General features: G+C 42.9%; 1 protein-coding gene across 6 annotated transcripts; it reads left to right on the forward strand.

Moving 5' to 3' along the window:
• On the forward strand, window positions 1–26559 carry PTGR2 (prostaglandin reductase 2). Of its 6 annotated transcripts, XR_009460178.1 has the most exons (11): window positions 61–392; window positions 13511–13580; window positions 14915–15033; window positions 18383–18574; window positions 19557–19727; window positions 19862–20071; window positions 21387–21508; window positions 23532–23619; window positions 24242–24322; window positions 25276–25315; window positions 26434–26559. XR_009460178.1 is itself a non-coding variant. In XM_059722940.1 (10 exons), exons 2-10 carry the CDS (start codon window positions 13544–13546, stop codon window positions 26496–26498), a joined length of 1044 nt encoding a protein of 347 aa, XP_059578923.1. In that variant the 5' UTR covers window positions 1–54; window positions 13511–13543; the 3' UTR covers window positions 26499–26559. The 6 variants fall into 6 exon arrangements, 4 of the variants coding, with proteins under 4 accessions (XP_059578923.1, XP_059578922.1, XP_059578924.1 ...); XM_059722940.1 differs by lacking the exons at window positions 61–392; window positions 24242–24322 and adding an exon at window positions 1–54; XR_009460177.1 differs by having other exon boundaries at window positions 24242–25315.

The raw sequence follows: 26559 nt of genomic DNA on the forward strand, positions 1-26559 counted from the left end.
GCATGCGCACGGGAAACGACGTGAGGCAGCAAAGTTCTGGGCGCCGCGGGTTAGGTGAGTGCGGACCGCGCGCCTGCAACGCGCCGGCACCGCGCGGGGTGCTGAGCGTGACGTGACCTAACCCAGCGCTCTCCCAGTCCTGCTCCCCAAGAGTGAACGCGGCTGAGGGGGGCGCGAGGCTGTGACGTCAACGCCCCGGCAGCTGCCTGGAGCCCTCGTGCAGGGGGCGGGGGCAGTGGTCACGTGCAGCCGTGCGGCCGCAGCCCGCGGGTGGGGTAGTAGCGAAGTAATGTGAAGAAGCGGAGTGAGCGCTTTACCTCAGAGCGGTGCTGGATGGAGAAGGAGCCTGTGTAGGAGCAGCAGGAGCTGGGACGGGAGCGGCACGTAGATAAGTATGTATAGCAATAGCAAAATGCGTGGTAGCAGAAGCAAAATAAAGAATCTTTTTTGCAGAAATTTAGTTGGTCTAATAAAAGATATTACCTCTTCCACGAGTCCTGATTGCTGGTAGCAATAGGACATGCATTGCTCCGGAGACAAGGGATCTGTTTTGTAGGTGTGTTGGTCTGGGACAGAAAGAAATATAAAACTCTTGATTCAGGGGCGATACCTTTTACTAGACAACGAAAAAATAGCAAAAAAAAAATATTTCTTTGCAAGTTTCCGGGCATATGCACCCTTCTTCAGGCTGAGGAGAAATCAGAAAAGTCCGCTTAGGTAGAAAATAAATTCAATTTTGCATGGGGGAAGTTGAGGCTGGAAGGTCTATTCCCCTGAGTCTGTGAATATCCTTTTTGTGCAAAATGGAGTTTATTTTCTACCGGAGAGGACTTCCACAATCTGCTTTCTCCTCAGCCTGAAGAAGGGTGCATGTGTCAGAAAGCTTGCAAAGAAAGATATGGGTTTTTTGCTATTTTTTTATTTGGTCTAATAAAAGGTATCACCTCTGAGCCAAGAGCTACAGAGATAGGCAATTCACCCCAGTGGGACCTACTAGTAGTGACTGGGATCCCAAGATCTGGGGAAACTGGTCTTCGTTGTAGCAGATGGGAACAAATGGAATAGTTTTGGCAAAAGTACACCAAGAATGCATGTGCACCAAGGAGAAGACTTGAGATTTGCATTCCCTGAGCGCAGATGCTGAGACCAGGAGGCAGCAGGAGTCCTGCTGGTAAATGGGTGGCTGGGCATCAAGCTTCTTGTAACGAAGTCAAGAACTGTAGCATAGCTAGGGGTGTGTGACTGGATTGATGATTTTGAGAGGGCCCAAGAATAGAAGCCACTGCTGCTGCCTAAGGGAGAGAAACTACCTGTTACCTCGCTGGTTAAGAGTGACACAAGGACACCCTTTGAGTTTACCATTTGCAGCTTTGGTTGTGGGCCCCCTTAGGCACTTCCTGGTAGGAAATGAATTGGAATGTCAAGACATACTTTTAAGGACCAGCAGCCAGTCCCACCTCCCACAAGTAGTGGTGTTAGCAGACTGCATCAGGGATTGTGTATGGAGGAGGGAAGCTTGGAGTTCTGTTCAGCAGGTCACACAGGAGAGTGGAGTTGGCCAAAGGCAGTAGAGAAGGGGGAGGTGGTGGAAGAATGAATATCTTTCAGAAAATAGGAATCTTTCAGCAGTGTATGTCCTTAATCTTCCTGTATCTGGGGCAGATATACCCTTCATCCTTGGCACAGTTGACAAGGAAATGAGCAGCCCTTTTCTTTTTGAGGTTGTGGGAAGACGCACTGCATGCTGGTTAAGTGAGTCTTAGTCTGTAGAGCTGGAAGAATCATGGTAGACTGGGATTTCAACATCCAGAGGTGCTTTGTCACACATTGTATGCATTTCTATTTTCAATGAGTACACAAGTTTGTAGAGGGGGTATGAGAAGAGAATGTGTTGACCAGTTCAGCAGATGTGTTGACCAGTTTCATTTCCTCCAAAAAGTTCTCATAAATTATTTTAAAAAGTGCCTGGCTTTTTCTTGCTCACCTACCTCTATCGTAGTCTAATATTGGGAAGGTATTCATGACTCATATTATTTTGGGATATTAATGTGTGCAACATTTTAATTTGCTTGAGTAATGGTTTATTGGCTTGCAGCCTGGAATAAATGCTGTATTGAGAGAGAAGTCCATCTCCATAACTATGTTCTACTGTGACAGCTGTCATACAGTGATACTTTAATCACCAACATATCCAATCCTCTCTGACCACCTATCTATGTGAGAAGGTATTGAATATATACAGTGATGCCATTTGTTAAGTCACACGTCATTAAACTGGATAGGAACAGCAACAGGACTCTTGTTTTCAAGAACTTTAGGTATTTAAATCAGCCATTTAAATTCATTCTCCTTGGATTCCTTTTTCCTGAGGTCCCTTCCAATCCTAATTTTCTATGATTCTATGATTTTTCTTTGAACTTAAACAATTTATGCTTGGGTTAACTCCAATAATGAAGAGTTTATGAAACACAAAATTGGCAATGTACATTTCCATATGTTATAAGGTTGGAAGGCATAATCATGAACATCTAATCTGACTTTCTAGAGACTATGTCCCAGATCCTCAAAGGTGTATACACTTGGAGAAACTGAGAAAGGAGATCCTTACCAAGTTGAATTGGTTATTAATGTCAGCAAAATAATACCCAATGTGACCAAAAAAAATTATGTCTGTCTGTCTGTCTTAAAGCACTTGGTGCTTGGAGAGGTTAACATTTTAATGGAGTTCAGATGAGTATAGAAATAGGAACACATTTACTTTATACTAGTCCTGCAAGTCAATGAGATGATGGGCTTTTTCTTTTTTAATTGGGTTTCTACCACGTTCATCACTGTGAGGTTTTTTGGTAGGACAGACTCCGTGAATCTCGAATAGAGGCTTCCAGTCCTTTTCAGCGTTGAAATTCAGAGGAAACGTTCAGGAAAACAGAGTTAGAGGTGTAAAATTCTTCCTCATTTCTGGATCTGACTGATCACTTTCCTTTCAGAAAAAAATGTGCTGCTAATGAAATGGCCTGACAGTGTATTCTCTCCTTTCTTCCTAGAGCATGACACACAAATTGCCTCATACTGCTGCTGTCTCTTATCTCATACTGAAAACATTTTAAATAGGAGTTCTTAGCACAATGCCATTTTTGTATGTTGGTGTCACTGGCATATCTACCTTCTATTCAACTGTATCTCACTCATGTGTGTCCCTTCACCTTGGGTTGCTCAATATAATGTCTGTTTTTTGTATATAGTATTATACATGTTTTGAGGCCTAGTCTGCCTTCTATTAATACGGTTGCAATTTATGCTGATGCTAGAATAGGACCTTCAGTGTGTTTAATTTTTTTTAATGGAAATGACACAAGTATATCAAATTATTCAAACTCAAGTGTTTTAATATCTATTATTTTTTCTCTCTTACTGATGTTTATCATTTGCACATCATTTACCTTGACTAATTGAAGCAAACCAGGTAGTTGTGCTGCCTGGTGTTCATATATGCAAGTCCAGTACTGTGTGTGTTGTCATCGTTATAGAAGAATCTTTAAACAAACTGTTGCTTTTTACTGATATGTATTTTTTAATTTAATTTATTTTCAAACCCTCATTTTTGGGTTCATACTACCTGATACTGAGTTCTGAGAAATTATGCATGTGAGTAAAACTGTATGTGTTATGGTTGTATGATTAAGGGCCCTGTTACATGTTCAAATTAAAGCTGGAGAGAACTAGCTACAGAGTTGTTGCACATTTTCAAGCACTAACTTTATAGCTTGTATGTTCTTACTATCCGGTCGTTGATGCCGGATAGTAATTTTTATCATGTAATAATTACTTTGCACCTGTGGCTGGTCTAAATTTATTGTGTGATTAACCAGTTAATTGCATAATATATGTAACATATAGTAGGGGCCTAAGATTATATACATTTTGCAAAGCCTTCATGGGGTGAATTCTTACCCTATCAAAATAAATGGAACCCCTCATTTGTCTTTTTTTTTTCTTAGTTTTATAAAAAATAGTTTTTATACTTGCTGTTCTTTATTATTCTTCAACTTAAATGGGGCCAGAATTCCACCCCTTTTTTCTTTTTTTTATTTTACTCTATTTGCTTCTGGAGTATAAATCCATCTTAACAATCATTTGCAATTGAATGTCAATCAATGCAAAGCAAATTCACTTGTGCTAGAAAAGAAAAAATGTTGTGGCAAGCTCTGATACCCATTTTAGAAGTAGTCTTTCATGTGTGAGGGAGGAGCTGAGTGAATAATTTTTTTGGAAATGTTTTTGTTCTCAAAGCTGTTTTCCTGAGGAGAAAGGGTAGTAAGTGTTACTAGCCTAAAATCTGGAGGACCTGGGTTCCATTCCCTGCTATAAAATTGATATTATAGGTAACCTCAAGCAAGTCACTTAAGCATTAGTTGTATTTTGCTTTACATGCTTAAATGGTATGTATATAACTGCAGAATTGCAGTTTTTGGCAGTCATGAACAGTTTATGATTCAACATTTCCCACTCTAGTCTACTAACCATGTTCAGTATATCTGCTTTCTGGCTGGACTGCTGCACAGGAAAATAAAATTGCCCTAGTACATGTATAAGGAAGAACCTTTCAAAGCATAATCTGAATATGGCTAGATTTGATCAATAATTAGGGAAAGAAAGAAAGTGAATTATACTGGCTAAATCACTCTTGACGCACATTAACCCCACACTCCATGTTACAGTACTTACCTGAATCCAAGGTGGCTCTGCATTTAAAATGACTCCCAAATAATTAGATTCTGTGCATGGAAAATTTTATAAATTTGTTACAATTTTTCATGTATAGAATCAAATTATTGTAGGATTGTCTTAAATTCACTCTCCCCTGCACACTGCTGCAGCAGGTAAAGTAATAGTGTGAGGGGCGGGCGGTAGGGTTGTCAAGCAGCTCTCGCACCTGCTTGCCCCTTCCTGCCTGGTCCCCCTTGCTGCTTACTCCCTCCACCTCTTTTCATCCCACCTCACGTAGCCTCTTCCCTGCTCTGGGGCCAGGTTGGACAGCTCCTGCTCCAGTAGCTGTTGCTGGGCTGGGTCTGAAAATGTGCTCCATGCCCCCGGCTGGAGTGGCACCAGAGCCCCGCCAGACCCAGAGCAAATATAAATGGTGGGGGACAGCTGTGGCTTTGACCCCAAGTTGGGGCCAGAACTGGAGCTTGAGCTATAGCAACAGCCACTCTCCCACTACCTCATACTCAATTCCAGGATGAGAGGCTTTCCCCCAACGTTAAATGGGAAGGTGAGGAGGGGGACACAGCTTCGATTTGAGTAAATACTGTATACATATTGCTGGGAATCTTTGACTAATATTCTGGCTTTCAGTTGAGTGAAGGGGAAATTGGACCACTGGGCAGCCAAGCAGAGGAGATATGTGAAGCCAAGAGAGAGGGTAAAAATTTAGATTTATGGCTTGGTAAGATGGCTGCTTGTCTCAGGCTCCACCTGATTACTTACAATTCTTCTAACAGAGGGATGGGCAAAATATGGCCTGTGGGCCGGATTTGGCCCGCCAGGTAATTTCATCTGGCCTGTGGGTACCCACCAGGTGGCCACCAATTAATTGTACCCCACTCAGTCCCCACACTTCACTCCCACCCTCCTGTGTGGGAGGGCCCCAGGAAGCATACACAGCTTCCGGATGGGGCTGGTGCTGACACTGCTGCAGCTGCTGGGGGACTTGCTCAGTTTCCCTAACCTCCAGTGGCCCCTCCTCATGTCCTTGCTGCAGCACTTTCTCCAAGCACCAGGTAGGGAAGCTGCAGTTAGGCAGAAGCGTGGGGCTGGGGCTTGTGGGAGCTCAGGGCCCTTGCTCAGTGGTGCAGTGGGAACACAGAGTTCAGGTGGGCTGGGCATAGGTATGTGTGGTGTTTGTGGGATGTGAGGGAATGTGGGCGGGTGTGGGAACTACCCTGGGTACAGCATGCTCCCCCACATGGTGCACAACCCCTGCCACCAGTGGTAACAGCAGCAGCAGGCAGTGGGCTGTTTGTGGCCCTCACAGGCACAGCCACCAGGTGGCACACAGCTCCAGGCAGTTATGGGAGCTGCACATGGTGGCAAGGAGTGGAGCCAGGCCAGACCACCTTTATTGTGCAGGGCTCACATGGAGCTCCCAAGACTTGTGTGCCTTCGCTGTTGCCACTTGCAGCTCATGGGACTCTGGCGGAAGTGGCGGGGAGCCCCATCCCCTGCTTCCCTGGGGAGACCTGGCAGCTGCACATGGCAGTAAGGAGTGGGGAAGACTGCCAGATCTATTGTACGGGGCATCCCCCGGGTGGTGCATGTGTCCTGGGAGCTCCATGTGAACCCTGCGCGATAGAATCAGACAAAATTAGGGTTGGAAGGGACCTCAGGCAATCATCTAGTTTAACCCCCTGCTCAAATCGGGACCATCCCCAACTAGATCATCCCAGCTAAGGCCAGGTCTTAAAATCATCTAGCCGGGTCTTAAAATCCTCCCAGGATGGAGTGTCCACAACCTCTCTAGGTAACCTGTTCCAGTGTTTTACAACCCTCCTAGTGTGAAAATTCTTCCTAATATTTAACCTAAACTTTCCTTGCTGCAACTTGAGACCCTTGCTCCTTGTTCTGTCATCTGCCACCACTGAGAACAATCTAGCTTCATCCTCTTTGGAACCATCCTTCAGCTGGTTGAAAGCTGCTATTAAATCCCCTCTGTCTTCTCTTCTCTGGACCAAATAAGTCCAGTTCCCTCAGCCTCTCCTCAAGTCACATGCCCCAGCCCCCTCACCATTTTCATTGCCCTCCACTGGATTCTCTCTAATTTGTCCACATCCTTTCTGTAGTTTGAGGGCCTGAACTGGACACAGTACTCCGGATGTGGCCTCACCAGTGTTGAATAGAGGAATAATCACTTCCGTTGACCTGCTGGCAACACACCTACCAATGCAGCCCAGTATGCTGTTAGCCTTCTTATCAACAAGGGCACACTGCTGGCTCATATTCAGCTTATTGTCTACTGTAACTCCCAGGTTCTTTTCTGCAGAATTGCTGCCTGCACAGACATCGGCTGCGGGCAGTCCTCACATCCTGTACTGGTACGTGGGATTGTTCAGTCCGAAGTGCAGGACTTTGCACTTGTTCTTATTAAACCTCATGAGATTTATTTTGGTTCAGTCCTCCAATTTGTCTAGATCTCTGAATCCTAGCCCTACCCTGCACCATATCTACTACTCTCTCTAGCTTGGTGTCATCTGCAAATTTGCTGAGGGGGTACTCCATCCCATCTCCCAGGTCGTTGATGCAGATACTGAACAGAACTAGTCCCAGGACCAACTCCTGGGGCATTCCACTTGATAATGGTTGCCAACTAGACATCGAGCCATTGATTACTATCTTTCAAGCCCGATGATCCAGCCAGTTTTCTATCCACCTTACAGTTCATTCATCCAACCCATACTTCCTTAGCTTGCCTGTGAGAATGTTGTGGGAGATTGTATCAAGAGCTTTGCTAAAAGCAAAGCTTCCGCAGAGCTTCCTCTCGTGCGTGGATGACCTCTACCTGACTCAAGAAGTCTATGGGCCAACGAGAGGCAAAGCGCTGCTCGACCTGGTACTGGCTACTGGGGATGACCTAGTTGGTGACCTAGTGATCGATGGGAAGCTGGGTGACAGCGACCACGAACTGATCACCTTCACCGTCCGCCAAAAAGCTGGCAAGTCAGTCAGCAACACGGAAGTCCTTGACTTCAGGAAAGCCGACTTTGACAAGCTCAGGAGGCTTGTCAGTGAGGCCCTAAGGGACTGTGACCACAGGGAGAGGGGAGTTCAAGAAGAGTGGTTGCTCCTCAAGGGAGCGATCCTCAATGCACAAACTAAGTCTATTCCATCTCGGAGGAAAGGCAGCAAGAGGGCACAGCAGCCCCCCTGGCTCTCCAGGGACCTAGCAGACCTCCTGAGGCTAAAAAGAAAGGCCTACAAAGGATGGAGGATGGGAGTCACCTCCAAGGAGGATTATTCTGCACTGGTCCGGTCCTGTAGAGAGCAGACCAGGAAAGCCAAGGCTGCAACTGAACTCCAGCTAGCTTTGAGCATCAAGGACAATAAAAAGTCCTTTTTCAGATATGTGGGGAGCCAGAGGAAAAGCAGGGGCAACATTGGACCCCTGCTGAACCAGATGGGGCAACTGATAACTGACGCCCAGGAAAAAGCCAACCTATTAAATGGGTACTTTGCGTCAGTCTTTCATCAGCCCCATGAGACGCCCGTGCCCACTACAGGGCCGGGAAGTCGGGGTGAGGGTGATCCCCTGCCCTCCATTAATGCTGACTTTGTGAAGGAACATCTTGAGAAGCTGGATACCTTCAAGTCAGCCGGCCCTGACAATCTTCACCCCAGGGTACTCAAGGAGCTGGCGAGCATCATAGCCCAGCCTCTAGCACGGATCTTTGAAAACTCTTGGCGCTCTGGTGTAGTGCCCGAAGACTGGAAGAAGGAAAATGTGGTGCCTATCTTCAAGAAAGGGAGGAAAGTGGATCCGGCTAACTATAGGCCCATCAGCCTGACTTCTGTCCCGGGGAAGATCTTAGAAAAGTTTATTAAGGAGGCCATCCTTAATGGACTGGCCGATGCCAACATCTTAAGGGATAGCCAGCACGGGTTTGTTGCAGGTAGGTCTTGCTTGACCAATCTCATTTCCTTCTACGACCAGGTGACCTATCACCTGGACAAGGGAGAAGAGATTGATGTCCTATATCTTGACTTCAAAAAAGCCTTTGATCTGGTGTCCCATGATCGCCTCTTGGAGAAACTGGCCAATTGTTGCCTTGGGTCCTCCACGATCCACTGGCTGGAAAATTGGCTCCGGGGTCGGACCCAGAGGGTAGTAATTGATGGAAGTCACTCATCGTGGTGTCCTGTGACCAGTGAGGTCCCCCAGGGCTCTGTCCTTGGACCCATACTATTCAACATCTTCATTAATGATGTGGACAGTGGAGTCAGAAGCGGACTGGCTAAGTTCGCCGATGACACCAAACTTTGGGGCAAAGCATCCACACCAGAAGACAGGGGGGTGATCCAGGCTGACCTGGACAGGCTCAGCAAGTGGGCGGACAAGAATCTGATGGTGTTCAATGCCGATAAATGCAAGGTTCTCCACCTTGGGGGAAAAAAACCCGCAGCATCCTTATAGGCTCGGCAGTGCTATGTTGGCTAGCACTATGGAAGAAAGAGACTTGGGGGTCGTCATTGACCACAAGATGAACATGAGCCTGCAATGCGATGCTGCGGCCAGTAAAGCGAGCAAAACGCTGGCTTGCATCCATAAATACTTCTCAAGCAAATCCCGGGACGTCATTCTCCTCTTGTATTCGGCCTTAGTGAGGCCGCAGCTGGAGTACTGCGTCCAGTTTTGGGCTCCACAATTCAAAAAGGATGTGGAAAAGCTTGAGAGAGTCCAGAGAAGAGCCACGCGCATAATCAGAGGTCAGGGAAGCGGACCCTACGATGACAGGCTGAGAGCCCAGGGGCTCTTTAGCCTGGAAAAGTGCAGGCTCAGGGGTGATCTGATGGTCACCTAGAAGTTTATCAGGGGTGACCACCAGTATCTGGGGGAACGTTTGTTCACCAGAGCGCCCCAAGGAATGACGAGGTCGAGTGGTCACAAACTACTACAAGATCGTTTCAGGCTGGACATAAGGAAGAATTTCTTTACTGTCAGAGCCCCCAAGTTCTGGAACAGCCTGCCACCAGAGGTGGTTCAAGCGCCTTCATCGAACACCTTCAAGATGAAACTGGATGCTCATCTTGCTGGGATCCTATGAACCCAGCTGACTTCCTGCCCTTTGGGCAGGGGGATGGACTCAATGATCTTCCGAGGTCCCTTCCAGCCCTCATGTCTATGAAAATCAAGGTATACCACATTCACAGGTCTCTTCACATCCACAGAGCCAGTCATCTCATCATAGAAGATAATCAGGTAGGCCAGGCATAACTTGCCCCTGGTGAATCCATGCTGACTGTTCATAATCACCTTCTTCTCCATGTGCTTAGAAACAGATGACTTGAGGATCTGCTCCATGATTTTTGCAGGGACTGAGGATCCAGGCTGTAGTTCCCTGGATCCTCCTTTTTCCCTTTCTTAAATATGGGTATTATATTTGCCCTTTTTCAATCATCTGGGACCTCTCCTGATTGTCATGAGTTTTCAAAGATGATGGCCAGCAGCTCTGCAGTCATATTGGCCAACTTGCTCAGCAGCCTTGGGTGCATCCCATCTGCCCCACAGACTTGCAGATGTTCAGCTTTTCTAAATAGTTTGTAACTTGTTCTTTCACGACTGCTGGCTGCTCACCTCCTCCCCAAATTGTGCTGCCAGGTGCAGTAATTTGGGAGTTAACCTTACCTGTGAAGACTGAGGTGAAAAAGGCACTGAGTACTTCAGCCTTTTCTGCATCATCTGTCACTAGGTTGCCTTCCACATTCAGTAAAGAGACCCACACTTTCCTGATCTTTCTCTTGTTCCTGACATACTTGTAGAAACCCTTCTTGTTAGCCTTCACATCCCATGCCGGGTGCAACTCCAGTTGTGCTTTGGCCTTCCTGATTTCATCCCTGCATGCCCAAGCAATACTTTTATACTCCTTCCTAGTTGTTCGCCCAGGTTTCCACTTATAAGCTTCATTTTTTGTGATTTAGTTTACTGAAGAGTTCCCTGCTAAGCCAAGCTGATCTTCTGCCATACTTGCTAGTCTTCCTGCACATCAGGATGCATAAACGACACGTAGGAGGGGCATAGGGGGGCACATACTCTCCTTGAGATTGGCCGCCGCCAAAGCTGCTTTCGGCTTCTGCGGGTGGTCACTGCCCCCTGCCCTCACTACTGACACAGCTGCGGGCAGTCCCCACTTGCCGCTCACCACCGCTAACAGCTGTTGCAGGCAGTTCCCGCCCACTGCTCACCACTTCCCCCCCGCCCCCCACCACCAAGACCGCTGTGGCCTCCCACTTGGCCCGCCCTCACTGCCGATGTCACCGTGACCACCTGTGGGCAGTCCCCGCTTGCCACCGCCATGCCCCCACTGCCGATACCATCACCACCGCCTGCGGGTGGTCGCTGTGCCCCCAGCCTCTGGCAGCATGCATCATTCATGTCAGGATGGTTTGTTCCTTTACTCTCGGTAAGGCTTCTTTAAAGCATAGCCAGCTCTCCTGGACTCCTCCTCCTCAGTTTGTTTTCCCAGGGGATCCTGCCTATGAGTTTCTTGAATGAGTTGAAGTCTGCTTTTCTGAAGTCCATGGTCCTTACTCTGCTGCTCTCCATCCTTCAGTTTCTCAGGCTCCTGAACTCAAATCATCTCATGGTCACTGCTGCCGAAGTTGCTCTTTACTAGTACATTCCCCACCAATTCTTCCCTGTTTGTGAGCAGCAGGTCAAGAAGAGCATGGTCCTTTGTTGGCTGGTTCAGTACTTGCATCAGGAAGTTGTCCCCAACAGTTTCCAAAAACTTCCTCAATTGCCTGCACACTGTGGTATCGTCCTCCCAGCAGATGTCAGGCTGATTTTTGAAGTCCCCCATGAGAATGAGGGCCTGTGATTAGGAAACTTCCACTAGCTGTTTGAAGAAAGCTTCATCCACCACTTGCTCGTGTTCTGGTAGCCTATAGAAGACCCTCATCATGACATCATTCTTGTTGCTCTCCCCTCTGACCCTAACCCAGAGATTCTCAACAGGCCTATCTCCAGTTTCATATTGGACCTCTGAGGAATCATACAACTTTTTTACATAACGTGCAACTCCTCTTCCTTGCCTGGCCTTCCTGAACAGTTTGTATCCATCCATGACCATACTGCAGTCATGAGAGCTATCTCGCCAAGTCTATGTTATTCCAATCATGTCATAGCTCTGTGAGTATGCAATGACTTCCAGTTCTTCCTGCTTGTTTCCCAGGCTCCATACATTTGTGTACAGGCACCTGAGTTAACTAGTCGATTGTCCTGATTTCTCAGGAAGAATGAGAACACCTCCCCTGTTGTTCCTTCCTGCTTGCTCTTCCTTCAGGTCACCCACTTCTCTCAGGGATTTGGGTCTCCATCCCCCAGCGACAGGTGGACCGGCCTGGCTCTGCTCCTTGCCTAAGAGCCTGATGCTGCTGCTGCTGCTGCCACCACCGGTGGGAGGAGCTGTGCGCTATGGGGGGGAAGTTTGTGGGAGGGGCCCCCACACCCCCAACCTCCCAACACCCCACACACACCACATATACCCCCTCACAACCCTCCCACATACATAGACACCTATCCTCAAACATGCTCCACTGTACACACAAACCCACCCCTGCACCCACACACCAAACCTTCCCCCCACACACACAGCTATGCCTCTCCACAAACCACCCTCCCACAAACCCCATACCCAGCCACCCCACCAAATACACCCCATACACTCCCCCACACAATATACAAGAGTAAGACTTTATTTTTGAGCTATTACACAATCACCTCTATATATATATATATATATATATATATATATATATATATATATATATATATATATATATATATATATTATGCAAATGCATATACATTAGGACAAAAATATTTTTAAAAAATACGTTATTATAGATGTTTGACTTTTAGCATATGATTTGTTTTTTTTCTGGTTCCAAGACAGCAACCCCTCCAAAGGAGTACTTCTGGGGGACAAGGGGAGGGACTTCTTGTGGCAAAGTTTAGGGGTTGGGGCAAGCCTTCCAGTCTCAAGATGGCGAGCATGGGGTGGGGCCCCTCTCAACGGATGGAGCTATTGTTGTAGCCTTCAACAGGTCACCAAAACTCATTAAGGAGCCCTCCAGCCAAAATAATTGCCTGCCTCTGTTCTGACACCATCATCACAAGCATTATATCGGTACCATAGAAGCAAAATAGGCAAAGCTGATTTCCTACTCCTTGCGTGCTCTGCTCTGTAATCAATATCACATCACCATCCATACTAACAGGATAGTCAGTAAATACTGTATTTTCCTCCCCATTGTTCTCTAACCTCAAGAAACAAGGGAGATGCTATTGTCAGTAGCCAGCTGTGCGTCAAACTATGGCTGCTGTTTAGAAGACCACTAGGATATTATGATTGTCATTGGGCCTACTGCAAGGTCAAACATTCATCAAACACTAGTGGTTCACTGGACTAGCATGGTTAAAGTATGTGTTGCCAGTGGTACACAGCGTAGTGATATGGAAAGATTGGAAGATCAGGTACCTGTTTATACGTGAATCACCAAGGAACAGCCTCAGCCCAAGTCCAAAGTGCAGTCTGAATTTATGCCTTCTGGAATCAGAGCAGATACCTTAAGCACACTACTGCTATGGCCCTTTGGATCCATACACAGGATTTAATAGATTTTTTTTTTTCCCCTCAGTGTTTTAAATAACAAAGTATTGCATCCCCAGATTGTCTCCTGATAAGGAATTTTTTTTTTTTTAATTTGACATGCGTTTCAAACAGCTTTTGCTTTGCAGAAATACTGAGGTGGAGGTCCTGCCAAAGTGGTGATGATTATACAAAGAGTAGTACTCAACTCACGCCCTGGTATGTATTTTCTTTCAGTAGTATAATAGTCAAGTGGTTTAATCCTCCAAAATAGGAAGGGAAATGACAGAAAATAACTTGATATGCAAAGTAAGATAGGTGCAGTGGTAAAGGAGGTTTATGATGAAAGTGTATTTGCTGTAATATAGATTACAAAATGTTAGGTAAGAAAAAGAATTGTGTGTATGTTACCCGAGTCAAGTGTATATTAGTGATTCATAAAAAGCAGTGTCCATTGCCCAAAGACGCACTATCAAGGGTTGCTTTTTAGATTGATAATGTCATTATATTTTACTTTCTGTTGTTTGCAATTGACGCTGACTCTTACAAGACTGTAAATAAAATGATTTGTTGACTGAATGTTTGCCAGAAGAAAACGGACAAAAATAAAGACCCCTTCTTCCCATGTTTGAAAGGGGGCTTAAAATGGACACTTTGTGGTGTTTTTGTTTACTTCCTTGCTTATGCACTTGCATCTTTGTGCAGGCCGTTTCAGGTCGTAGAATAGTGCTTGCTAGTTAATAACTGCTAAAGAACAAATGGAAGAGGACTTCAGAGATTTTTGATACTTTACTCAATGTGGAAGTAGTTCTGACAGGTACAAGCATGAGTGACAGCACTTACAGATGGGCATTCTTCTGATGCAGCAATGGCTTACTTTCCGGAAGTTCTGTAGTCACAAAGAATAACAACCCTTTCCAGTAAAAGTCTTGTCCTTTTAATGTCTATAATGGCCCAAATTCTCAGGCCAGGGTAAATTACGCTTGGAAGGGACCCCCAAATTCTGGGGTCCTTGACATAAGTCTATGGCATCCTCTGGACTATTCTTATTTCATTATAGCCACTTATGTCCATCCTTTCAGAGGAATAGCTAAAATGTACATGCACTTTGATCATATACGTCCTTTCCCTACCAAGACTATTGTGCTATACTATATTTTGCAGCATAGAGATACTGAAACTATTTTTAAACAAGCTACTTTAGTTACTGGAAGCAGAAGGGTCAAATGGTTTAGAGCATAGATTGGAGTTAGGGTGTTCAGCCTGCGATATTGAGCTGCAAGTCAGCTTATCCTTTCCTGAGGGAGATCCTTTAAAAGACCTTTATAAAAATTAATGGGGAAACCAGAAAAACTAAATTAAACTTTTTAAATTTCAGACTGTTATTCGAGGTCTGAAACGTGGCTACTATTTGTATGCTTGAAACTAAGTAAAGACATGAGCTTCTCATATTTATTTGTATACAAAGGAATTAAACATAAAGGTCTTAATTTTAAATGAGGTAACTGCAATTCTCATTTAAATTGTTTTTGACTCCCCTTTAAAATATCTAGGTAAAAATGGTGTGCCAGTGCCAGAAAACTTCCGAATGGAAGAAGTCACAATACCAGATAAAATCCAAGAGGGACAAGTATGTGTTCGAACCCTTTACCTTTCTGTGGATCCTTACATGGTAGGTATAGACCTTAGGCAAAATCTGGAGACTTACAAAAAAGGATTGTACATCAGTGCCAGGCATAATGTTTAGTACCAACTAAACAAACCACAAGCCCAAGTTTATCTTTGGTATAGCTCCATAACTTAGTTCACTTCAGTGCAGTGATGCCAGGGAAGAATTTGGCATTGGTATACATGCAACTTTTATGTATACGGCTAATAGCAGAGTTTGACAGTGTTTTCTAATGGTGGGGAGACTGAAATGACCCAGCTTGGGTCAAAGTTGGTAGGCATTAGGACCCAGCTGCCACTGCCATTTCTTCACATTGCACAGCTACAACCTGATGTAGCAAATGTCCCCTTCTGCTAGAACCCCAAGCAGCCCAGTGTGGTGCAGCACAGGCAGAGCCCCAGGTGGCTGGCTGCAGTGCTGTGCAGGGAGAGCCCCTTGCCACTGAGTGCTGCTGAAGCCACAGCTCCGTGGGCCATATATTGTTGGCTGCTGGCCTATAGGAACAGAAGAAAACTTTTGAGCAGAACTCTTCTTTACTTGAAGTGCCCAAACGGCAGTTTTCCAGCTGGTACATGGCGTGTTTAGCATTTATGCACATTTTGCAGCTCTTTCCTATGTAATGTGAACACAAAAGCATCTGCACAACTACTGAGCATGAGCAATGGGCTGTGCACTGGTTTGGCAGGTACATGGCTATGTGAGTATAAGTCCCAGGAGGAGAATGACCATCCTCTGTTTTAGGCCCATAGTTAAGAGTAATTCAAGTGCTTGCTTAGGAAACATGAAACCCGGCTTCTATATTTCATAGATGTTAGGGGCTGGAAGGGACCTTACAAGATCATTGGGTCCAGCCCCCTTGCACTTAGGCAGGAAAGACTGCTGGGGTCAGCAAGGTGAGCATCAAGCCAGGGTGGGTGACTGTACCACTTCTGGGGAAGTCTGTTCCAGACTTCCCTTGGAAGAACTGGATAGTCTAATCAGCGGGTGATAGTCGGAGCACAGTGCTGAGAAGTCAGAGAGGTGTAGATTCAAACACCTACTTCCTGGGTAGGAGCCTTAACCCCTCAGGTGCTGAGACAAAAACATAACAGGGTTCTCTTCTGTCAGATGCGTACTAGCCATGCACTGTTGCTATGTAGAATTCTGTGATTTAATGTATACCTAGCCTACATATGTATGTAACTGTGTCCCTTCCTGGACAGTGTATAGCCTACCATACATGCTTAGTAGCTGTATAGATACATGCATTCACACTGCACAAATAATAAAACCATACAGTACGCTTAAATGCCAAAAATACTGCTTATTTGGAAAAGTGCCATCTGGGCATGTAAAGTGAAATAGAACTCTGCCCTTTGTGTCTGGCTTGGCTTCGTGATAATTTTGCCTTTGGTTTTGGTTTTGTTTTTAAGCTGAATGCCAGATAAGGCGAATACTTTCCTCTTGAGAGGGGAGGAAAAGCTATCTCCACTGATGCAGTGGAAGGGCGGCAAAAATCAGCCAACACAAATCAAAATTCCCTCATTTCCGTAAATGGCATGAAGTTAATGGCCTTTAACTTAAAACATTTGGTAGCTGTATTTACTTAAGTAGACCAGAATCTCTCCTACCTTGGATGGCTTAAAGGAGCAAAAAGTGGAAAATATTTCATAAGGAATTAAAACACTTCATGAGGACATGTCCAGTGAGGCTGTGTCATGCTTCCAACCAAATCTGCCAATGCCCCTATATATTATTATGTAATTGGTAGTTGGCATTTTCTGAGGGTTGCCTTGCGTCTAAAACGTTTGAGAACCACCAACCCTAGGATATCAGGCTGGTGATTTTAACTTGAGATTTATCTACAGTACAGATAGAAGGATCATAGGAACAGCGCCACCATCACTTATCTAACTAAAACCCAGAAGAGGTAGATCAAAAATAATGTGGGAGGAAGGGGTGGTAGAGAAGATAGGAGAAAGAGAGGATGTTCCTGTCTGACATTTTTCCAGTTTCTGTTTCAGCAGCAGCCTGTGACTCCATATCCATTTTCAGCGTTCATTTCAAAAGAAGAGAGACAGACATACTTTAAATTTAAGGTCTAATGAGGTAACAGAACTTGCATGGCCCAAACATTTTCACAGAGTAAAGATTTGGGAAATCAGATACAGAAACTAACACTAAAATCTCACATTTCAGATAAATTAAATCTGTAACACTGTAAACCAAGTATTTTAGGGACCTAGCTTGATGGACTATTAGTAATGATCTGCAATGTTACCTGGAAGACCCATGTTTGGATATGTATGTCCCCTGGGTTCTTATTCCTTGAAATGGCAGGAGTAGGGACTGTGTAAAAGCACTGTTTTCAGATCTTTGTAGTAGAAGAGTACCCTTTGTTCCTTGCCAAGTATCTTTTCATGGCCTTCTGTAAGAGGATAACTGGGAAGGTGGATAAAGGGGGAAGCATGGGGAGATCCACCAAGGGGGAACAGAGGAATGTGGTCATTTCCCCCTTTTGGGCGTGTGGTATATACCTGGTGAGTTTTCTTAGCTCATCAGTGTGCTTTTTCTGGAACCACTACTTTGGCATGGCTCAAGGACTCCATGGAGAAACACCACTGCTGGTCACCTGACCTGTCCCTTGCCAATGCAGAATTTGGTAGCAGGGGAAAAGGAGGTACAAGCAGTGGTGGCAGGTTCTGGGGTCACATCAAAGCAGTAGCTCTGGCAGAAGGTGGGCTGACAAGCCAGTGAACTCAAGAGTTCAGTGCTCATGTGCTGCAGAGTCAAAGCAGGGTGCAGCAGCAGCACTGCAGGCCCGGTAGAGGAAAGCGATAAATTGTTATCTGTCTTGACTTTAGCAAACCTTTTGACCTTGTCTCACAAGGCAATGTCAGAAACAAACTAAGAACAATATAAAATGGTGTTAAAATTTGATAATGGTCATCTCCACAAGAGGAAATTCAATAAAAAGAAGTGCAAAGTACTACACTAAGGGAGGAGAAATCAAATGTAGTTATACAAAAAAAGGAGGCTGTACTGCCAGAAAGGATCTGGAGGGTTCTAATAAGCTAGAAATGGAGTCAGCCATGAACAAAAACTATGAATAATGAGTTGACCAGGTGAGCATTTATGACAACTATTGTTGCAGAAAAATGAAACAGCCCTCCCTTTGTGCCTAAATGAGCACACGAAAAGAGAAATAAAAATTTAACAAAAGAAGTTGAATGTAGTGTCTTCACTGAAAGATTTGCTAGAAAATTTTGTTTTATATCTTTTTAAATGCACATCACCCAAGGTTTATTCAACAAAAAATTACGTTCCTGCATTTTATTCTACAAGAAGCCTTCATTAATGCCTTGCTTTTCAGCGCTGTCGTATGAATGAAGACACAGATGCTGAATATCTCCGGGCTTGGAAGCCATCTGAGGTGGCTGATGGTGGGGGCATTGGCATTGTGGAGGATAGCAAATGTACACACCTTGTTAAAGGAGATTTTGTAACTTCATTCAACTGGCCCTGGCAGACAAAAGCCATTTTAGATGGAAGTCTGCTCCAAAAGGTAATATAATGAATTATAGAAAATTCTGTTAACAGTAATAGATATAGTTCTCTTTTAAAAAACAAACAAACAAAAAAAAAACTTCTTGCTTTTTTTATATAACAATTAACTCTTGTCTCTTAATTAAGGACGAAGCAGTGCTGATAAAATAACCGGTATCCTGCAAGACGGATCAAATCACACATGCAAAGTCTACTTTAATATTTCCTTTCTAGCAAAAATAAAAATAAATTCCTTTCACTAGACATTCTCATGCTGATGAATTGGTTAAGTGCATTTCTAAAACTGTTAAAATCTGACAGTTAATCATTCAAAATTTCAGGTAGCTCTCTTGCCACCTAAGAAAAATATATTCTTGATGTAATGTTTTCTCCCTTTAATACAAAATGTTTTAATTCGTTAACCCTGTACTTGTAATCTTACTCCCAGAAAGTAAGAACTTTTTTTTTGTAGTAGCTGTAACTTGAGGCCACTACACATACAACATACAGTATTCAAACTCTAAACAGAAGACTATTGTAGTTTGAAGTGGTGTGTCTACCTACAATTTTTTGTTTTAGTATTGTTCATGCCATTGACCCCAGCCTCTAGATTTGACAGCCCTCCTATATCATCCTTCAAGTTAGCACAGAAATAGAAAATCGTCAATAATCCTGAACAACCATTTGTCTACTTTCTGTTCCTGGTGTAATTTTGCATCTTACCTTATGGTTGCTAAGTTTCCGTAAGCTTGGTATAAGTGACCATATTAAACACTTCTTGCAACAAAAATAATTGAGGTCCAAGTTTTATAACCTTGTTATCAAAACATTATAAGTAGTTAAGACAGTAGTCACATCTGTATTTCATCCAAACTAACTTTTACTTTTATCTAAATTTAATACCTTAAGTTATTGTATATTTGTTGAAGTATAAATATGACCATCCTAAGGTCAGTCAGACAACAAAATAAACCCCAAATTCTTTTTTTTTTTTTTTTTAGCTTAATCCACAACTCGTAGATGGACACCTCTCTTACTTTCTTGGTGCCGCTGGTATTACTGGGTTAACTGCCTTATTAGGGATAAGAGAGAAAGGACATGTGATTCCAGGTGCCAATCAGACAATGGTTGTTAGTGGAGCTGCTGGTTCCTGTGGTTCTTTGGCTGGTCAGGTAAAAAGGATATGGTGTTTGTCATTTGGGCAATTTACATTGCATTCTGCTCTTTAAGTACCTATGCCTGGAATTCTGCTGGTTAAATTGTTGATGACAGTGGATGACCTGTTTTGTTTATTGTGTTCCTGAAGATTGGCCGCCTAGAGGGTTGTTCCAGAGTGGTAGGAATTGCAGGTACAGATGAGAAGTGCTCCATTTTGGTCTCAGAAATGGGGTTTGATGCTGCCATCAACTACAAGAAGGGAAGTGTGGCAGAGCAGCTGCAGGAACTCTGTCCAGCTGGCGTGGATGTGTACTTTGACAATGTTGGTGGAGACATCAGTGATGCAGTTATTAGTCAGGTGATTGTACCAGCTATCTTGTTTATTCCTCCCTGTGAGCAAAGTCTTTTATGTGCTGTTTGGAATAATATTGTATTTTAAACCAGGCTAAATTAACTTCCAAGGACTAGAACAACCTTATTACTTCCCATTTTCCTGAAATGCTGAATGTGATTCCAAGTCAAATTGGGCCAAACTTCTGAAATACAAGCCTATCACACTAGTTTGGTTTATTCCCCTATGAAAATAACTTTTTCAGTGTGATGCAGGAGTCCTGAGCCTTATTTTTACATTTGGTGTCTTGCTGCCTTAGCCAGCAAAGATCAGGGACACCTTAGAAACAATATATATCTGATAAAATGGTTACTTTTTTTTCTGTCTTGGTCCTCTCTGGCTGATTTAAGGGCAGCATTGCTGGACTCAGTTCTTAACCTGTCCTCTTCAGCAGCATTATGAGGCTTACAGATGGGGATGATAGAAAGCAGGACCTCTTGTCAATACTTGTGAAAGGGAAGGAATAGGTTTCCTTTACCAGGAAAACCTTTATTAGAAATAATCCTGAGTAAGATTTACACAGCTTGAGTGGTAAATTGGTTTTTTTCTTACTCAGAAACATCAGTTGGGTCTCCCAGGGTGGAGGAAACCAATCATCATTGTTTTATTCAACCTTTAGCAGAAGAATCTTTCAGCGCATAATCCGACACTGCTAGATTTAGTCTGGAATTAGTAAAAGAAAGGAAGCTAATTACAATTGCTAAACCACTCCTGTTGCACGCTGACCCCACACTCCATATTACATACATTGCTAGGTGTCTGTGACTGATACAGTGTACAATGACTTTCAGTGGAGTAAGTGAAGGGGACCACATATCTTTTTGCTGAGTGGGGAGGTGACTGAATGGGAACTACTTAATTTCCACATAGCAGATTAAAAGAATTAAGTTGAAAATTTGCACTTAGTAATTGTGGAACAGATTGCAGAGCAGATATACTCAGGGCTGCCCTTATTTTGTACTTCAAAACTGATCATTCATGCTGTTAAATTCACAGTAAACATCTTCCTAATAATAAGCATGAGAGATTGCTATTTTATGTTTCCCAGTAAACATCTTGTTCAGCTGTGTGTGTGCAGTAGTTTTATTATTGCTCTGTTTTTAAATTACTTGCATGGCATTACAATTTGAAGTGACCACTTGTACACAGTTCTCTTTGAATTCTCTTTACTAATGCAACTGGCTTGGAACCATACATGTATTTTAGTATACCTCTGAAAACTTTGTATACCATTCTTGAGGCCAAAGAAGGTGTATTTTTAATACTGTGGTGTTTTAAACAGATGAATCAGAATAGCCATATCATCCTCTGTGGACAGATTTCCCAGTATAATAAAGATATGTCTTATCCTCCTCCATTGGCTCCTGCAGTAGAAGAAATACAGAAAGCAAGGAATATCACAAGGTATATTTTTTCCTTCCTCAGCCTCTGTCATCATCTTCAGGGTAGATCAAACAGAGAATCCATATTCAGTGTTTTCTGTTTTTGCTGTATTTGATGTGAGGAGATGCTTCTGACAATTTTGTTTGGATCACTGGGAAAGGGAGGAAGATTTTGATTTTTGTAGTTTACAATGTTTGATATGTCTCTAGCATCAAAACATGCTGACAAGCCAAGAACATGGAGAATTGCAATATTTTTGCGGTATAATTAAGAGCAATTCAGCTGGCATACGCCTCATCTCTGGTCAGTTGATTTTATTCCTTGGATTTCTGTCAGATTCTCTACAGTGAAGGAACGTGTTACCATGGTTGTCTTATCAAATGCTCAGATAAGTGTGGTTTGTTTGTTTTTTTTCCTGAGGGTAATTGTGTGTGAGGGCAAGAATGTGAAGTACTTCAACCACTGCATCTTCTGTATTTATGTAATCCTTTTTAGTACTAACTTTTCTCTTAGGAGAAGGGAATATCAAATGTGGCAGATACATAAAGGTCAGTCTAACTTCAGTAACCCTTTACATGGACTCTCAGCAGGCCTTCATAACATAAAGCTGCAGTGATTAAGATCTTGCAGTTTTCAGTATTTTCCCTGTCTCTATTCCACAGTCTCCGAAGCTTGGCCATGTTGAATATGCTCTCAAAGAACAATCTGTGTTGTAACTATTCAGAACAGATGACTAATGTGATAGGTCACTAACATTTTTTCAGTCTTTCTTGGACCACTTTGGATCCTTTAACTGACATTTTAGCCACCAAATCCCCACATGCCTAACAATATTTCACACATGAATGAACCCCAGAAATTTACACTGTATACTAGAGTGCGAAACCCAAAGCTCTAACATTTAGCATTACTTAAAGTTGTATTTTGCAGTGATTTTGTTTTTTTTGGTCTCGTCCAGGCAAATAGACTATGAGCCTGATTCAGATGACTCTAAAGTAGCCACTAGTTTATGGTAGATAATAAGGTAGGCTAGATTTGCACCTTGTAGACTAACTAAATTAAACATATAGAACAGGTTTCATGAGCTGAAGCTTACTTCACCAGGTGCTATCTACATCCCTTTGCTCACGGTAGACAACTAAAATTGTGTTCAATCCCTGATGAATACGTTTCCCTCAAACTTTCCACTATGGAAATGCAAAAAGAAGCAAGATTTACTTATGATCCACTCTGTCTATAGAGTAATACTGGTGGTAGTAAGCATTTACTTGGCCATACTGGGGATTCCTGTAATAGAGGCAGAATGTTGTATTACAGGTACAGTAAGTTTCCAAGCTTGTTCACTAACCTGGAATATATGATGACCAGCTAGATCCACATCATCAAAACTGTAATATGAATTTTGATATGTTGCATTATCATTTACATCTGCAAAAACAGTGTCTAAAATAGTAACACTACATAAGTTTAAAGTAATGGAAAATTGAGCTTTCAGTAATTTTGTCAGTATCTTGACAGTTGTCAGCATAGGTGATTACTTCTGGATTTTGTTTTGTTTTGGGGTGTTTTTTGTTTTGTGGGTTTTTTTGTGGCCACCAGCAGCTATGATGTCATATGCACTATTGTTAGAAGCCAGAAAGTTAATATACCTTCACCATCCCATTAAATGAGCTGTGTTTTGCCCCCATCTCAAATGAAAGGCAGCAATAGACAATTGGTAATATTTTATAGGCAGTTATAGAGCCTTCTCCCCAGTATTAGACACACGGGTAGGATTACTTGCCTAAGTTGTTTAATTTAAAGTTGCCATTGTACAGAGTTGTTTGATGAAGCCTGTATAGCAGCTGTGAGAAGAAGCTATCACTTACCTCTTGAACCTCAAGAGGTCATCTAGACCAACCCCCTGAGGCAAGATCATTTCTATCCAAGCCCTCCTATACAAATTCATTGTCTAACCTCTCAGCAGAACTACAGTCAAGCTAGTACCAGTACTAGCTAGTACTGGTAATCTTTTAGCCTGAACATCCAATAACTGTTTTAATAGGGAGAGATTTCTAGTGTTGAACTATATGGACAAGCACGAAGCTAGTGTTCTACAGCTCTGTCAATGGATCAAGGAGGGGAAACTGAAGGTAGGAACTAAATCTATAATTCTCAGTTATGGGAGGAAGATTTTAGAGATGATGGCATTGCTTTGGGGATATGTGTCTAATTTCTTTGTCCCTTGTCCTTCTTAGCCTCCCTGTCCCCCGATATGAACAGGGTGTAGTGTCTTGTTTCAAAGAGGAATGCAATAATGCACCTGAAGGTTCTTTTTGTAGTAGCAGTATTTAGACAGACAGTACATCATCCACTTAGGATTGTGTTACAGCAATGTAGCTGGTATTCTAGAAAAACATGTAACAAAGTATGTGTCTTTCCTTTATATTAGAGAAGCTAATTCCTTATTTTTGATGCAAGGGCCTAGATTCTGAGAGGTATTTAGCCATAAGTTGCCTAACTCACTGAGTTTAACGCCCACATAGAATCATAGAAAATTAATATTGGAAGGGCCCTCAGGAGGTCATCTGGTCCAACCTCTTGCTCAAAACAGGGCCATCCCCAACTAGATCACCCAGCCAAGGCTTTGTCTAGCTAGGTCTTGAAAACCTCAAGGATGGTGATTCCACCACCTCTCTGTGTAACCTAGTGTCTTACTACCCTCCTTATGAGAGAGTTTTTCCTAGCATCTAACCTAAATTTCCCTTGCTGCAGCTTGAGACTGTTGCTCCTTGTTCTGTCATCTGCCACCACTGAGAACAGTCTAGCTCCATCCTCTTTGGATCCCCACTTCAGGTAGTTGAAGGCTGCTATTAAATCCCACCTCAGTCTTCTCTTTTCCAGGCTAAATAAATCCAGTTCCCTCAGCCTTTCCTCATAAGTCATGTGTCCAAGCCCCTAATCATTTTCATTGCCTTCTGCTAGATGCTTTCCAATTTATCCACAGCCTTTCTGTAGTGATGGGCAAAACTGGACGCAGTACTCCAGGTGTGGCCTCACCAGTGCCAAATAGAGGGAAGTAATCACTTCCCTTGATCTGCTGGTAACACTCTTAATGCAGCCTAGTATGCTGTTAGCCGCCTTTGCAACAGCATACTGGGCTGCAGTACCAGCACATAATTTGGGGGCTCTGGTTTTAGTTGGTGGGTTGATGCCCTGTGCCGATTTGGATCTTCATGATGCCTAATGAGTTAACCAACTGACCTGCTTATCATAGAATCAGAGAGAAACAGACCTGGAAAGAACCTCAAGAGGTCATCTAGACCAACCCCCTGAAGCAAGATCATTCCTATCCAAGCCCTCCTATACAAATTCATTGTCTAACCTGTCAGCAGAACTACAGTCAATCCTGACACAACAAGATCTAATCTGCCACAGGCAGAGCAGGAGGACCACAGTAGCTAATGCTGCTGTGCGGGTTGTTAATATATGCTCAAGACATACCAGGAAAAGGGTAACGCCCCTTGCTACAGAGGAAGACAAAACCTACTACAGTCCATACCAATCCAGCCATGGGGCAAAATTCCTTCCTGATGCCATCCAGAGACACAAAGTTGTAAAAAGTCAAGTAATGTTCCATCTTTGAAAGAGTTAAATAACTTCTAGGCTTAGAACAACGTAGCTGAACAACATAGCTATGTCCACCTTATCTTCCTTTCTGGAGTAATTGCTATGGCAATTTCATGTTGCTTATCAGCAATGCTTTTATCTTTTTGAGGAAAACTAACAAGACCTGTTGTTGTTGACAGGTCAGAGAGACTGTAACACGAGGTCTGGAAAAAACTGGTGGTAAGACATGGCATCATTTTCTAAGAGTAATCTTTGTTGAAATATGAAATATAGTGACACTAAAGACCTATGTTCTTCTCCCCCCACCCCGGTCCAGGAGTTTGTCTTCCAGAACATGATTTTCAAATTAGTTGCTTTTTCTTGTATTTTGTTATATATTTCATTAAGTGTTACTTACTCTATATTTGAATAAAATTCCTTGATGTTAGTATATGTGTTTTGCTGTTCAATTCATTTTTCTTTAAATTAAAAAGGTGGACTTTTTCAATGCTAAGGCTGACAGAAAGTGTTAAATTATTAAGTTAGTAGTTGACCAGTACCCCTGTTTTAAAATTTTCTGAAGATCAGTTTGTTTCTCATCATTAGAATGTAATGAAACCTATTGTTTGTAATTGATGGGTTAAATTGTAAGAATTTTTTAACAGTAATTGGATCTGGTAATAGAAAGAAGATACATGCAGGAGAGAGAAAATAATGAGTAATGTCAAAATGATATTTTTAAAGAGAGGTAGAATAGGTGCACAAATGCTTTTAACAACTTGCAGAAACAGTGGAAAAAGGAGTGGGAAAGGAACTTTGGCAGGACATTTGTATCAATTTTTTTGTCAATATAGTTTTAGTCCTACAGGGTTAGCATTAAAATGTGTATTTAACTTCAATTTCTAAACCCTCTACCTTCACATATTGGTTTTAAAAAACCTGATCAACTGGGCAGTCAAATGTCATGTTCTGTTTACCCAAAGCTTTAACTTTACATAAAGTTTTCATGTTTATTTACAAAACAATTTTACAAACATTTGTCTTCCAAGTTCAAAATCTTCCTTTAGGTTTTCTGTGTACCATCTTCCTGGTATAGCCTAAAAGTACTGTATAGAATAATTTTAAGTGAACATGCATCATATTAAGTAGGTCTGATCAGCCATTTCAATGTTAAAATGATTTTATTAAGGTTTTGTTTAATTTTCCTTGGCAATTTACTATAGTGTTATAACAGGCAAAGGAGGTCCACAGGATGGTAGCTATCCAATGTTTTGATTTTTTTTTTTTTTTAATTTCCATCTATCAAATATTAAATGGCATTATCTTAATAATTACCTTGTTTTATTTTTTTGTTGTAGCTGCTTTCCAATCCATGATGACCGGCGGCAACATAGGAAAACAGATGGTGCTCATTTCTGAATAACATTTTTGCACCTTTTGTGTAAATATACCCAACAGGAAAAATAAACATTTATGATCCTGAA

The sequence above is a fragment of the Alligator mississippiensis genome, chromosome 2 (assembly GCF_030867095.1).
Source record: "Alligator mississippiensis isolate rAllMis1 chromosome 2, rAllMis1, whole genome shotgun sequence".
Taxonomy (NCBI): Eukaryota; Metazoa; Chordata; order Crocodylia; family Alligatoridae; genus Alligator; species Alligator mississippiensis.